This window comes from Nomia melanderi, chromosome 7 (assembly GCF_051020985.1).
Source record: "Nomia melanderi isolate GNS246 chromosome 7, iyNomMela1, whole genome shotgun sequence".
Lineage (NCBI taxonomy): Eukaryota > Metazoa > Arthropoda > Insecta > Hymenoptera > Halictidae > Nomia > Nomia melanderi.
Window position 1 is genome coordinate 169591 of NC_135005.1, and position 15702 is coordinate 185292.

The following is a 15702-nucleotide window of genomic DNA, read 5'->3' on the forward strand; positions in this document are numbered from 1 at the left end:
CAAAAATGAAGGAGTCAGCTATACTCTGATCAGATTCAAGTTCAATATTGTCAAAGAGCATCCTTTTAGGGTTGGGATCGTGTGATTTAAAAGAATTTATAATTTCCCAGGAAGATTTTAGATTCGACGATAAATTATTTTCTGCATTATACATTCAATTTGAATAATTTGTCTTAAAAGACGCTTACATTTAGCACATAAATAAAAGAACTGAAGGTAATCTTCACAATTATTTGATTGTTGGCAAGTATTATGAGCTATATTTTTATTATATATTAAATTTTTGGGTTCTGTAGAAAACCAGATTGGTCAAGTGGTCGTTAACTATCTTAACACAGGAGACATGTTCATAAATAGAGCCATTAATGCGGTAGTACATAAGGTTAACTGCATTATCGACCGATAGATCGGTAAGGCTAGTATCCCGATCAATCGCGTTAAAATAATTCAAAATATCCAGATAGCTAGCTCTTTTAAAATTCCGTTTCTAGCGATAAGAGTAATTGATATCAGACTCTGATGTATTAATAGAAAAGGAGAAAGTCGGATGATATGAGCCCGAAGGTAAGAAATATTCTGTGAAGCCGGAGAGTTCAGGAATTTGGAAATTAGCGAATAGTAGATGTAGACTTTTACCATCAGCGCTGTTAGTACTATTATATCGCTTTAGATTACGTATATTATAAAATCCAGCTAACGCATGAGCAGTAATAAGATTATTGTTTACATGATGACTAAAGTAGGAGATAATATAATATATTAAGAGAATTTGTATGCCAGTGTATATTGGGCAGATTGTCGCCACCGGTTTTAAATACATATGGATCATCATTTACTGACTTGATTTCATCCATAATTTCATCAAGGCCGATACAGTGTTCATGATAAAGGGAGAGGGCGGAAAGTTGGGTGGAATATGTAAACCACCTACAATTAACATTTTATCTCTTGGTCGAATTTTAAGAAAAAAATGTGTTATAGTGTTTAATATACTGATAAATAAAGAGAATTTTAAATCGTCTTTAATACCTATTAGTACCCCACCACCTCTCGAGAAAGAACTATTCGTTGGGTTTCTGTCACATCTGTAAACAGAATAGCCGTTAAGAGCTAGTTCAGCGGTTAAAATGTCAATTTTTGACCGTGTCTCCACCAGCACAATAACATGAAAACTGTAACAGGACGATAATAACGAAAGTGACAATTCGCAAAGTTTGGTACGGAGACCTCTTGCGTTTTGGAAATATGTAAACAGACGACGTCGTTTTTGTTGTCTCAGCAGCGGTTCTCCGAAAGATTATCGGCACTCTATTTCTATAACGAATGGTAAGTAAGCGCGGGTCGTTGACAGAAATTAGTTGATTTCTTAGATCAAGAAGATAATTCCTCTGCCGCTTAGTTTGGTCTACTGAAATTTTAATGTGTTCTTCATAGTCATTTTTCCTCTCAATCAGATATGATATCTTTGTTTGAAATCCTTTTATCAAGTCTACTTACTTTTATGGTGTCACAGTTGTTCGGCATAATTTTATTTAGAAAGTTAATGAAAGTATAACCATCAGAAAATATGATTCTTAATGTGGATGGTTCGGCAGAACTGTTGGCTTCTTTTATATTATGAAATATTAAATATCAAATTATTGGACTCTCTGGAACTATTTAAGTTTTCAGAATGAATTCTAGCTAGTTTATCATCAACAGTATCGATTTGGAATGTTAGAGAAATGTTAATTAATGGCTCAATAATTTGCAAGCAAATCTCGTCGACTACATTCCGTTATTGTACGGCAATAATGATCAAAAAGCGAACACATGAATTAAAAAGCGATGGTAGAAGGAGGAATGTCTTATTGCAACTATCATGAGGTGTACATGGCTGATTACTTCCACGTTAATTGCGTGAACTGGTATGTATTTTCAGCTCCGTTTTCATGCAAGTATCAACGTTGCACCGTCATTATTTTTCAAGTGTCTTCGTATACGAAAAATAAACAAGTTTTGATTAATCAGTCGCAGCAAACGTTTCAATACTTTCAATCGTATCAAGTAATTACTGAATGAAAATATCTAATTTTTATATAAATAATTACTTAGTGAATATATCTAACTCCTGAATACATTGCTGCCCGCTGAATGTTCACATTTCTTGCCCAGTTAATTGCCGCATGCTACGATATAATTCTTAGAATTAGCTTCACAACCTCTTCGTAACTCATTAGCATTCGGTGTTTTCCACTCTACAGTGAAAACCATTCAGAAGCAGGCGAATCGGTGAAAGAAGACAGGCGGTCATTCTCGGAACTCTGCTTTCCTCCGTAGTGTTCGTTGGAAGGTTTCAGACCCGTAACTACTAATTATAAGTGGGCATCACTGGATATCCTTTTATCTGGAAAGAACTTTCCACGCTAGGATGACACATTAGAAATTTATAAAAGTTTAAGCGCCTTCGATCCATGATATCTAACAGTTATCTTATCGACATCGGGAAGAGTATCGCCAGCAAGAAGCAAGAAGGCTTCAATGACATGATTTCTGCGAGTGGAGATATCTTAAGCAACCTTTTTACTATTAAATTCCAACAATTTTAAGGTAAAATACGTCACCAGATTATTTACTCGGAAGAAAATTATCGTGAAATAATGATTTTTTAAGAAATTTTTTTAAAAAGTCGTACTGTTTTCAAACTGTAAATGATTCGTGATGCAATGATTATATTAATCTCAATGGATTGGATTTGGAAAGCTTATTCAAATCCTTGTGTTAGTTGAAAGCTGATTGAACTTTTTATTATAAACCAAGAAACGTTTCTATTGTTTTTCTACTCTTGACTTCTGTTAATGTATTTTCATTGTTTAATCATTCAGTTCAAATTACATACCTGTTATAAACAAATGAAAATTAATATGTTAGCTATCTTAATTTATTTTCAATTATAGGCTCCATAATAACACAAATATGTATTTGTAAAGTTACATAGTTCTAGAGCATGTATCTAATGTTCTGTAATAAACTTCTTTAAAAAATATTATTATCTAAGTACTCGATTTCATGTATAAAACTTCAACCATAATTGATTGCGTAGAAATGATTGCAATTATATTAGGAGAAGTTTATTGACTTTAATAACGTTTACTAGCAAATAAACTTAACACTTACTCTAAAGTTGTTATATGTAAATGAATTATACTTACTACATAAATAAGTTACAGGCATTGTCGTGTCAATACATAAATTCATAATTTTATATTTCTACATCGGTACAGTGGATTATTTAAAGCTTAACATGGACATATTGTATTTTTGACAATGAAGATATATGGTTTCATTGAAAACTAATGTTTACTCCATTTGTATTAAATAATAATAAAAACGTTTTTCAGGCTTAAAGAAGAAAGTAAAGAATTAAAATCACGATTAAACCAAGAAAACTTGGAAAGTTATAATGTCATTAAAGAAACGGTTTCGTGTTTATCTTGAAAACGAGCCAAGCGAAGTAATATGATTAAGAAGTTATGTAAAACTTTCTGCCTTACTCAGACGCAGAAAAACTGAATTTGTGACTAAGTAATATTAACGATAAACGAGTAACAACAGATTCCGAATAACAACGGAATTCATTCCAAGAGTAATTCCAGTGGTTTGAATCATCGTCAGATTCCCAGTCGAAGTTGAGTCGTATGCGAATAACAGGTCTACAGTCTGGGCACCGACCATTATCGTTTTCTTTATCGTCAGCTGCTCGGAACGACGCGCAACGTCACTGTTTCTCAATCTGACGAGCTGTAAGTCAACACTAAATATAGTGATCGCGTATTATCACGCGTCTCCGGCCGGATTCCTTGCATACTTCACAATCGCCAACGAGGACTGTTACTTACGGCCAGAAATTAACCGTGAAGAAACGTACCACACCGAAACGTGGTTGTTAATTCTCGTTACCACAAATGTATTGCTTAATCTATGGAAGTTATCTTCCCCAAATTACTTTTCACCATTCCCCTGAACACTTTCTCTTGTCATATCATTCCTATAAATGAAACAATTTTCTTGTTAATCCCATTGAACTTGCCTGAATAATCGTTAACCGATACACAAGTAACTGCTCGTAAGAAATAAATAGTGTTTATGGCAAAATAATCTTCATCAGACCACTAACAATGGAAATTACAGGGGAAGTATTTTGTGCAATTCATTCTGTGTTATGGATGAATGTTAAGTAATAGTTCGAGAAAAATTTGAGAGGATCAAGGTATGGAAATTATATGTTTACCGACCATTACCGATTTTGATTTTCATACGAAATACTAAATTTGTTCATTTTCGAACAAAATTTTTCATCCAAATTTTCATAAAAATCTAAATTATTTCTTTTCCTTAACTAGTTTATTAAAAATCCTTTATACAAAAAATAATATTGAAATTGCACAATAAAACAATAATCCACATTTGTGAATTAAGTTAATTCCTCAACTTGGATGAACAGTATTTCAATATACTTTATGTTTACTTTTTTTACAAAGTACGAATGATTCGATTGGAAATTCATAATTTTTCCAAAAGTGGTAGATTTCTTGTATGTTCTTTACTCGATATTTCTAGAAACTAGGATGATGCGCTTCATTCTCCCAAAATCTCTAAAAATCTTAATTTTATTTTTACGTGTTTTACACCACCGGTTCACAACTTTTTTCGTTCGCACCGAAACAACGTGGCATTTTTTGCGAGCCGGTAAGGTACGGAGTTAAAAAAGAAACATTTTGTAAAATGAATCATATCATAATAAATAAACTTTTACACTGAAGGAAGACAAACTGAAATAAATGAATGTCCATTCGTTATAACAACGAAAGTAAACAGATTTATAATCTGAAGAGCTCGGGACAAAATAATAATAAGATGTATCGTGCCGGCTTTGAATAAATTTATTCGGCGTTTATTCTATTAATTAGAAGTAGAAAAATTCGTTTGATAATATTTTGAGAAAAAAAAACACTGTTATTTCTTTGCGAACCTGGAACAATTTTTAACGGATAGGCACTGATTCGAAAATCGGCGCACGTGGTCAAAATCCAAAAACTCAATTATTCACATAACGAAACTGAAGTTTACCAATTTGTTGCCAAGTAGTTCTTGTTAGACAAAATGATTTTTATTCCAAAAATTAATAAATAATAACCACTGTTTAACACGTTTAAAGGTTGTCCTACAAACATTTCGAGTTTACCAGGTATTTATATCTATTCTTCGAAGCATGTAGATCTGATTTCAAATAATTTTGTGCAAATAAATTCCGTTTTTCTATTCATATAACATTGAAATCGTCATTTAAGAAACTTCATAATATCTCTATAATCTTAAAAACTATAACCACCATATGTTTAGCTCTATACTTTAAAACTTTTGTCTGGAACATTTTCTTATATCACTTATATACTTTTTAAGGTAAATATTGAGTTTTGTACTGCACTGAGCGGCGCGCCGTGCCGATTAGGAAACGCTGCTTCATACAATAAATTATAAAACTGATATTTCACTGTTGACACAAAACTAAGATTAAATTTATAAGAATGTTGTTGTGTACATAATGATGTACAATAATAATAATCTATCATCTATATATTTCATTTCATACGGTTAATTAATGCAGCTTCTAGAAAGCTCATTAATTAATGAAAAAGTTATGGAGTCGTATTTGAGATAAAACGATATACGTATAGGAAATCTGTCACCACTTGCTTGAGAACAATTCAAGTTCTACGCGTGAATAGGGACTTAACTGTACTATAAGAAGAATCGAAGTACTTACTTACCTCAAAAGGAACTCCTTCCTTTTCACTGATAGATACCGAAGAAACGTCTATGAAGAATGCTTTAGGTGCGATTTCGAAAAAATCATAATTCTACTTCACAAGATTCTAACTTATAGTTGTGAATCGTTTACAGATTGAAAACTGACTGATGGAAAATTCACGTACTTCGTTTTAATACCTCCAGAGCAATATAACAATCAATGTATTGAAAAAACATTGTTTTCTTTGTTAAATGCTTCATTTCATTATATTTTACGTAGTGAAATACATACATGTATGTTTTGCGTAGTGCTTCTTGTACAAAATTGTTTAAAAGATTGGAATTACATTTGACACTCCTCTTACCGTAAAATTACGAATAATATTTATTTCTATACGTAAAAGTTTCTTTAATCGTGCAAACTTCAAATTAAATGACTCGTCAAGTCTTTTGTTTAATGCTATCGCCACTGTCATTGCATATCAACATTTCATTCAAACATGGGTGTCTTTATAAATACTCTAATTCTAATCAGCTTTTCTTCTTTAATCGGACGTTAAAGATTTCTCATGTACGCAGAAATGTTGCACATTTTAATTTCACATTCACAGTTTTTACACATTCGAATTTTAACTTAAAGTTACAAATGTAGACCCTCAGATGAAGTCTTATATATCAACAAGTAAACGAAGAAAAGGGAATTATATAAAGCATAAAAAGAGGGTACGGTAAACACTATTAATTAAAAAACGTTAACCGCGTACAGCAAATCAATATCCCAAGCATTTTCTATTTGATTAAATAACTGCGATTTCACCAACGATCACCGCAATTTAAACGCAACGGTAAAATAATTGTTGCCGATACCGCCTCGATGACGGTAAGCATCACTGATCGTCTGAATCATTCGTGACCCGTGTACGTCAAATTCAAACTAAAAGTGATCGCACGATGATTATGTTCTTCATGACAGGCGCTGACACAAATATACCCGCTGAATGTACCTACATAGAAGTATCCGAGTACGCTGTGAACGAAATTCAGCCTTGATCCCATCTGTTCTCGCGATTCGAAAATTCGCGAAAGGTTCGCTGATAGGAAGGTCTTTGACCTCGTTATGGTGATTTCCGATAGTTTCACTGTCTGGGCCGAACGCACGCAGCTAGTCCGATGAGAAAGAGCCTTAAGCACTCTTCTGGGTGGGTGCGTTGAACTTACCGTCGCATTCCGTATTGATTTCGGTGGCACTGCGCGACTGGAGCCAGACGGTTACCTACAGCACGTGTCCGCGTAGGACAGACACGCCCAATCCGCCTCGTAGGGCAGAAGAAAGGACTGAACTCCGGGGGGGGGGGCCAGATAACCCAGAAGAAGAAGTCATTTCCGTTGGAAAAACCTGCACCACTTTCACTGAAAACGACCGATGACTAAAGCATCGACATAATCGGTTAATCGCTATGCCGATGGCACTGCCGGAGACTTACGCAAGGCCTTGAAGACCTTGAACGGGACCTTATTTGGTAAGCAAGGTCGAGGCTTCGCGGACCATTGGGTTTTCAGGCCGGTCACAATGCGCCTACACCTTACTTGGACATAATTCCTCCTATTGTGGTCTTGTCACGATAATTAAGCCCTCGATATCGAAGGTAAATACGGTCTCTGTGTGTGGTGCCGGTTCGGTCAACGAAGGTTGATGTCAACGTGTGTTATGACGTTATTCTACATATGTACATCAATAAAACATATCGTAACCGTTTTTCGGCTTACGAAAACCCGTGTTACTCTTTACTTTGTTCCGGTGTGCGAGGATGACTAAATTCTGGGTGTTGTCCGATGGATCGAATAATTTCAAACGGATTTCCTCCAAGTTATTAATTTTATCATTTCTTCGAAACCACTGAACATTTTCTAATTGTATTTGATCTCGTTAATGACAGTAATAAATGTAACGTTTTATTGTGTATTTGATGATAAACAGAATTTATGTAGTAACATTTTATTGTCCGGTAAGGCGGTATTCAATTATTTGTATTTACTTTTACAAAGCGACGGTCATTTTAAAGCGTTTTATTACAGGAAGTTAAAAGGAATAGCCAATTTGACGATAATCGAACTGCATATATCGAATGATCGCACGCATGTGACAGCTGACCACTGACTTGAATGTTTGAGGTTAGGTTAGACATAAGTGAAGCAACCTATCCACACATGTGACACATTACACAGTCACCGACATGTATTTAAATTTCACACGCGTATCACGTATGACGATTACTTTCAAAAACCGTAAGCATACGAAACATTATAAGTGAACCTCCATATACATGTGTAAAATTAGAATTCGAAATTTGGCAAATCCGCGGAAAAGAAACGAGTGCACTAACCAGCAACAATTTCTCGTCAAGCACTAATGACTCATCGGTTACGTTATAGTATTACTATTTCATCGAAAAGGCGTGCCTGCAAAATCATATTATTGCAATTTCTATATTTATTAAAATTATTTTTTGATTAAACAACGACGAGCAACAACTACGTACGTATTACATAGTCAATTTGCATAAAAAATCGAATTCCGAGAAACCCCGATATTCTCGAAAATATTGTATCGGGTCAATTAAGGAATTCATCGCAAAGCTATTTAAGAACTTCTAAATTTATTATCTTTCGAGAAGGTATTAGAATTCGCACATTTTTTAAGCGATCAACTTTTTATAGAAGATACACCGTAAAGCAAATTCTGATGAATTTTTCACTTATTTATAAAAATTGTATCCGTACTTATCAGTGGACGTCTCCTTAATAATAAGGAATCAGGAAAAAATATGCAGTCTGCGAAGTATTTTGCAGAAGGAACTGCACGCGGAACGACTGTTCGGACTTTGACGTTTTCATCGCCACGTGGTTTCTCATCATAAGTCCGACCTACCATAGTAGACTATGTATGTGAATACGCCTATCGATTTTACAGCAGCATTGCACGCACATACACTAGGACATCTTTCGTGTCTAATGGACACGAACACTAAGCGATACGATCGTAGCGTAGGGCTTATGTGACGTGGACTAGTCCAGTGCACCCTTATCCGCGCCCTTGAGTCTATTTTTAGCTCTTGTTTCATGAAAAAGGCGGCCGAGATGGCACACAGCACATACATATTAAGTGGGAGGATGTGCAACGATTTGGTTTGCTCGTTCAATCTGAATCCTTCTTTCACTATTCGGAAATTAGAGATTGTTTTATTATATAGGAAACGTCATCTGTCCCGCTATGTAGAGAAACCTGATGGATGAATGTGCGCGGGTAATCAGACCTGACCCACTAACTTTTTTAGACTGCTCTTGTAAACCATAATTCCATGGAACAAATTTTAAATGTAGTGCAGCCAGCACAGTACTTGACAGAATGATTATAAAAATTTCAAGTTTTGTTCAAAATTCGATTTATTGTAAATCAATCATATTTTACATGTACCTCGAGACGATATAATTTTTTGATTGAATTGCTTGGGAGAAATTATACAAGTAAATATAAAGATAAAGCTAAAATTTTGTACTCGATTATTTACTTTGAGTCCACACTCTTCAAATATGCCGTACTAGCTAACCGAGTATACCTGAAAGATAGGCAGACGAAATTCTTGGAATCTTTTGAGTATTACTCATCGAATTTAGCGTGAAATATAGCTATCGATACGATTTTTCTTTTTTAATAAACTTAAAAATGATCAGGATTTGTAAATTTTAAATGCAGTAAAGTAAGTATAAAACTTTACACGGTTAAATAATTCGAATATTGCATTTGACTTCATAGAATGATTCATAAGTTGAATACTTTAAAGTAAAAAAGACATCCATTTCCTTAAGATTCCGAATACATTTCAGATAAAACAAAGACCCTATCTATTTATCAGAATATAATAAATTGTGGCTTAATCACATGTTGTTCATAGGAAATGATGTATATGAAATTGATGGGAAGAGACTATCTATATTTCAATAAAATTTCAAGTTAAACGTTAAAGTCGAAAATTTGTAAATGGAGGTTAAATGCGTGACCGTGACGAGTGTCATGGCATTCATTAATTAAAGGAAAATGTTGATAATTTCAAAGTATGGAACAAAACTTTTCTGATTCATACCTACTGCCGGTACTGGTTCGCACGCTTACACATTCAAAGAATGGTTGTAATCTTCCATACATTTGTACGCACACTACCACAACAGCTCTGACGGTTAGTCAGGAAAGCCCTTACGCTAGTGTACGCTTCCAGAAGGCATTATGCTCCCCGTATCGTACAGTTTGAAGCGGCATTTGGAGAATCTAGCCGGCAGCCGGCCAGCAGACCAATCAGCGAGCTGCTTTCGTTTTATGCCCATATATGGCAAGAGCTGTGAATCCGAGTGGTGGGGAAAGCCGGCTGGACGAATCCATTCTGAAATAGGGGTGTTTAGCAAAATTGTATTATGAAATATGAACATTAAAATAAACGAACAATTGTCAAATGTTCAATGTTTCGAACCTCTGTCACCCGGCAAATGATATTGTATGGATATATTGAGAAAACATAATGAAAAAACAGGAAATAAATGAGATCGATCAGAATTTTAACGTGTATGCGAACCACACCTTCGGGCAAGTCCACATAACACGGTACCGGCCACGATCTCACTCACAGTGCTTGCAACTCGCGGCTGTCGAGTCTCGCTTCGTCGTGCCGATAGTATCCTTGCGGTGTCCCTTTGTCGATCAACGATCAACGGTTTCTGCAGTTGGTTTCTGTCCCAAAAGGTGGGTACCTGCACAATATAATCTTTTCTATTCAACTTCGATACTAAATTAACTTTTTTCGCTATCATCTGTCATAATTTTAACGGTAAAAAAGATCGAGGACAAATGCCGGTTTACGAGCAGCCATGATGGCAGGGCGTTGCTCTCTGTGCCTTTGAATCTTGTGACGTAGCGTTCCTTCGTGGAAAAAAATTATGTTCTGTTCCTTAAGATTATTTTGCGAAAAGAGCATGTAGCGGAACGATCCGACAAGTTGTCGTTGTCAAGTGGTTTCTGACGTATAGGCGGTACAACACAGGTGGTCGCGACGCTGTCGTTTATTAATAGCAAGCAGTGCGCTGAAGTGTGTTACAGCACTAACCTACGATTATGCTTGCTCGAACCACGAAATCCTATCGTAAATGAGTCATCAGTTAAAGAATTGGAATCCTACAGAAACGGCTATTCAATGTTCATTCTTTGTATAATGTCCGAGCGTCTGTCTAATGCCTTTATATAAATGTACGTTAAAATGTTTTTCTATAATTTCACTAATAAAAATGAAATCCAGACAATTTAACATTGAAATCACGCTTCAGTATATTCTATAAATAAAAAACAAGAGCAATTTAAGATTTCTTATTATCAGTATACTTCTTAAAATACGATTAAAGTTATTCAGATGTATGTCGAACGATATGAAATGTTAATATTTCGGTTAATATTTTTGCGAAGAATATATATAATTATTTTGTTAATTACTTTGTTAATTACTTTGTTCATAAAAAAAACGTTCAGCGATACACTTGTATACAGAGTCTTAACGGTCGTGCAAAGCGAATTGACTTAGATTTTTATTTGCCAAGAAAAATCTGCGAGGAATGCATTCCCGTATGCCGGAAACGATTATTTATTATTCGAGTGAAGAAAAATTGGTTAACATTGAATGCGATCGAAAAGACTTATATATCGGCAGAGAGAGAGAGAGAGAGAGAGAGAGAGAAAAAGAGAGTGGGCACGGTTAAGATGCGCGGTTCAGTCAATTTGGTGGATGAATCCACGAAGGGTAGTGAGACATACCTATGTACTTCGAACGGTTGGCAGAGGGCGTGGGAGACGAGCGTCACCGTGGGCCGGGAGGGAGGGATAACCCCCCGTAACAGGGCACTTCCATATATGGTAAAGAAAGCCAGGATTGGCTGAGGGTGTCCTGTCCTTATTGGCCGATCGCTAGGTAGTGGGGGTCCTGAACAACGACTCTGTTCATATAATACACTGCAAACCGGCTGTCAGCTACACTCTGTGTTTGGTGCTAGATCGGTCGGTTGTGCGGTAGTGTCACATCTAAAGACCCAAGCTCCCCAACTTGTACATACCTTTTTTTATACTAAACGAAAAACGTAAGTCAGCAACTTAAGTTCAGTGATATCTCGCAATACAATGTATTTTACTAAAATTAAATCGGTAGTGCAATTGATTCGAAACAGTGCGCGGACGATAATTAACTCCAGAGAATCGCTTGCACGATCGAGCGTGGATTTCCAAATCGAGAAGTGGGTGGTGTTAGGCTTGAGATACACTGGTGCCGTATTTAGAGTGTTTTGTGCTTGAAGTCTCGAGTCTCGATGTAACTGTATTATATCAAAATTGTAGAAAATTGCTGTAGTGACGCTTTTCGTTCCGCAGAAAAGCAAAGTCTTTCCATGCGAGAATACCGGTTTCTGCGATACAAAGAGTTTTACGAACGAGTAGTTGCGTGAATACAATTTTATTCGAATTCAAAGTCGTAATTTGATTATTGAGCCAAGTTCCGTTGATCGCTACATTTTTGACTTCTGATTTCTGAAAATTTGTCAAATTTCACCCGTTGGAAGCATATGCCGGATATTGACCGTTTAACGCCGGGGAAGGGCGGGGCAGGGTAGGGTGCGGTTCCAGTAACGGCGGCTTCGCCGACACCATTTCTTCTGAATTGATTCTCTTTCGGAGAATATTTCTATTCGTTCTAGAAAACTCATAGTCGGTTTTATGCAGCAACGTTTTTCATACTATCGAACAAAATATGACTTTTTCGCATCGAACATTTGCTATTTGAATACGATAGTATATATACGTGCTACGTGTCTCTTTTGACGCCATCTTGAAAATGTTTGAAATGTTGATCTGCAGCACATGGCATTTGCCGATTGTGCCACTTCGTTTATACAGCAATTTGCTATGAATAATAAACAACAATGAAGAAATTGTTACTTTTTTTTCATTAAACTAAATAATTACCGTATCCGAATGTAATAAAATTTTAGAGCACAACTCTGAACAAGAGATTGTATATTATTAGTGACAAGGATTATTTGAATTGTAAATGATAAAATAACAGAAGTACGTTTACAGCAATTTAAAGTTGAATTCCACAAAAATCACAAACTGTAATCGGAATAAAAAAAATAGTAATTATAATTTGTACATTTTAAGTGGACCAAAGATAATTTACATATTCGGTTTACTTAAAATGTGAATACAAAATGATTGGAAAAGTACTTGAATGACCAAAAAATATACTATTTGGGTCTATATGTAAATTAAAGTAAAAAATATTGTATAAGCTTTTCGAGCCATAATGAACGATCGCGGAAATGGTATTGAAAATACTTTTGTTTTTCTTACAGATAAACTAACAAACCAAACATGTGTGACGAAGAAGTTGCTGCACTCGTCGTTGACAATGGATCCGGTATGTGCAAGGCCGGTTTCGCGGGAGATGATGCTCCTCGCGCCGTTTTCCCATCTATCGTCGGTAGACCACGCCACCAGGGTGTCATGGTTGGTATGGGGCAAAAGGATTCCTATGTTGGTGACGAGGCCCAATCGAAAAGAGGTATTTTGACTCTGAAATACCCTATCGAACACGGTATTGTTACCAACTGGGACGACATGGAGAAGATCTGGCATCATACATTCTACAACGAGCTTCGAGTGGCTCCCGAAGAACATCCAGTACTCCTTACCGAAGCTCCCCTGAACCCCAAAGCTAACCGAGAGAAGATGACACAAATCATGTTCGAAACATTCAATACGCCGGCTATGTACGTCGCCATTCAGGCTGTGCTGTCACTGTACGCTTCCGGTCGTACCACCGGTATCGTATTGGACTCCGGTGACGGTGTTTCGCACACTGTTCCGATTTACGAAGGATACGCTTTGCCTCACGCCATTCTCCGTCTGGACTTGGCCGGTCGTGATTTGACTGACTACCTCATGAAGATCCTCACAGAAAGAGGATACTCGTTCACCACCACGGCCGAACGTGAAATTGTCCGTGACATCAAGGAGAAGCTTTGCTACGTAGCTCTTGATTTCGAACAAGAGATGGCCACCGCTGCATCATCCTCGAGCCTGGAAAAGAGTTACGAACTTCCTGACGGTCAGGTTATCACCATCGGTAACGAGAGATTCCGTTGTCCTGAGGCTCTGTTCCAGCCATCCTTCCTGGGTATGGAAGCCTGTGGTATCCATGAAACCACATACAACTCCATCATGAAGTGCGACGTCGACATCCGTAAGGATCTGTATGCCAACACTGTCCTGTCTGGTGGCACCACTATGTATCCTGGAATCGCGGACAGAATGCAGAAAGAAATCACTGCCCTAGCTCCATCTACTATGAAGATCAAGATCATCGCCCCGCCTGAAAGGAAATATTCCGTATGGATCGGTGGATCGATTCTTGCATCGTTGTCCACCTTCCAACAGATGTGGATTTCCAAACAAGAATACGACGAGTCTGGACCATCCATCGTCCACAGGAAGTGCTTCTAAGCACATCTTTGATATTCCTCTTGCATACTATCATTCCCCGATCCCCGAGAGCGGCCTCTGTCTCGTTTCGCAGGCGGACGTAACATCAACTTCCGCAATAATAATTGTCCTTTGGTTCTTCCGGAGCGAAGGTATCTTCTTCCGATTCGGATGTACGTGGGACATAATTAGCACAGAGGCAATCCTAAACATCTTTGCTCCATTCATTTTTCATCATTTAATTAGAAACTATTGTATCTTAAACGTACCCCCCGAATTCCTAAACACCTTTCCTATCCTATCGAATCCTTTGTATTATATATTCAAATAACATGCCTACGGTAGCTTTTAGCTAACCACCCTCACGAAAACATCTTTTTTATGTCATCGCGATGTTTCCACCCTTTATGATCGATGAAATAATTGTTTTCTCATGTATGCTATATTTGCCAATTTGTAGTCGCGAGTTTGAGCTGAAAAACATTGCGTAAACTATTTTCTGTAGCATCGTTCGATGCAAGACGAAACTGTTAAGTTAGGATTTTTACTGTACGAAAGGTTCTATTAATTTTTGTATTCTCCTATTAAATGCATTCCGCTACTCTGCTCCGTGGTATTTAAGGCACTTGTTGTCAGTATTTTGAGAATTCATCATTCCCGGCGGAGATAGGCCTTCGATTTATTAATTATTCCTTTTTTTTACTGTTACCAATCGTTGAGGGAAAAGATGGCTCTTTCCTTTCTTTTGTTTTTTAAATAATGGGGGAGGCCGCTGACTCAGAAAAGTATCCCAAAAGTTCGCTCAAACAAATGATAAAAAGACACGGTTTTGACCCCGCAAGCGTAGCCAAAGTATTATAATTTATTCCCATTGTATTGTGCAAGACCATTCACGTACACATCTTAAAGACTACTTTAGACTTATGGGATTATAAAATAAAACTCTTAAAAACATTATTGCTTTGACTCTTGTGTTTTTTTAAAAATTGCAGTTTTCCAATACCCTTTTACTGGAATTGCGTGTCCTTGATTTCCAGTTTAGTATATATTGTAGCTAAAATGCGCTAAAAAAACGGTCATCACTTATCGTTTCATTTAGCATGAATTCACGTAGTAGTTTTTATACACAACCGTAGCTTTTGTACTGTTTGGCGTTTTTCATTATTGTAACGTAAGATTTGTGGTAAAAATTTATATTACTCTAAGACCTAGGTTTATATTTTCAGTCGAATAAAAATTATTTTCAATGAAATGGTATCTATTAATCCTCTTATGAAAATTCCATTATTTAAGAATTCTAGAACTATACAATGGAATTGAAGATGAAAGCAATTCATTTACCTAAG

General features: G+C 36.4%; 1 protein-coding gene and 3 long non-coding RNA genes across 5 annotated transcripts; 3 read left to right on the forward strand and 1 right to left on the reverse strand.

Annotated features, from left to right (window-relative positions):
- The first annotated feature begins 1135 nt into the window (after positions 1 to 1135).
- Positions 1136 to 2697, forward strand: LOC116428904 (uncharacterized). Its single transcript, XR_004235385.2, has 3 exons — positions 1136 to 1326; positions 1665 to 1907; positions 2244 to 2697. It is a non-coding gene; the product is annotated as an uncharacterized LOC116428904 (long non-coding RNA).
- A 4121-nt stretch (positions 2698 to 6818) lies between these two features.
- On the forward strand, positions 6819 to 9339 carry LOC143174728 (uncharacterized). Its single transcript, XR_012998974.1, has 2 exons — positions 6819 to 7796; positions 7867 to 9339. It is a non-coding gene; the product is annotated as an uncharacterized LOC143174728 (long non-coding RNA).
- On the reverse strand, positions 9268 to 10553 carry LOC116428900 (uncharacterized). The gene is made up of 3 exons (XR_004235382.2): positions 10421 to 10553; positions 9933 to 10226; positions 9268 to 9407 (listed from the first exon to the last, which is right to left on the reverse strand). It is a non-coding gene; the product is annotated as an uncharacterized LOC116428900 (long non-coding RNA).
- On the forward strand, positions 10438 to 15313 carry LOC116428897 (actin related protein 1). 2 transcript variants are annotated; one of them, XM_031981099.2, is made up of 2 exons: positions 10438 to 10582; positions 13228 to 15313. In XM_031981099.2, exon 2 carries the CDS (start codon positions 13247 to 13249, stop codon positions 14375 to 14377), a length of 1131 nt encoding a protein of 376 aa, XP_031836959.1. In that variant the 5' UTR covers positions 10438 to 10582; positions 13228 to 13246; the 3' UTR covers positions 14378 to 15313. The 2 variants fall into 2 exon arrangements, with proteins under 2 accessions (XP_031836959.1, XP_031836960.1); XM_031981100.2 differs by lacking the exon at positions 10438 to 10582 and adding an exon at positions 11793 to 11961.
- The last annotated feature ends 389 nt before the right edge of the window (positions 15314 to 15702 follow it).

Coding starts and splice junctions, on each gene's coding strand:
- LOC116428897 (XM_031981099.2), top strand. CDS start 13,247: ATGTGTGACGAAGAAGTTGCTGCACTCGTCGTTGACAATGGATCCGGT.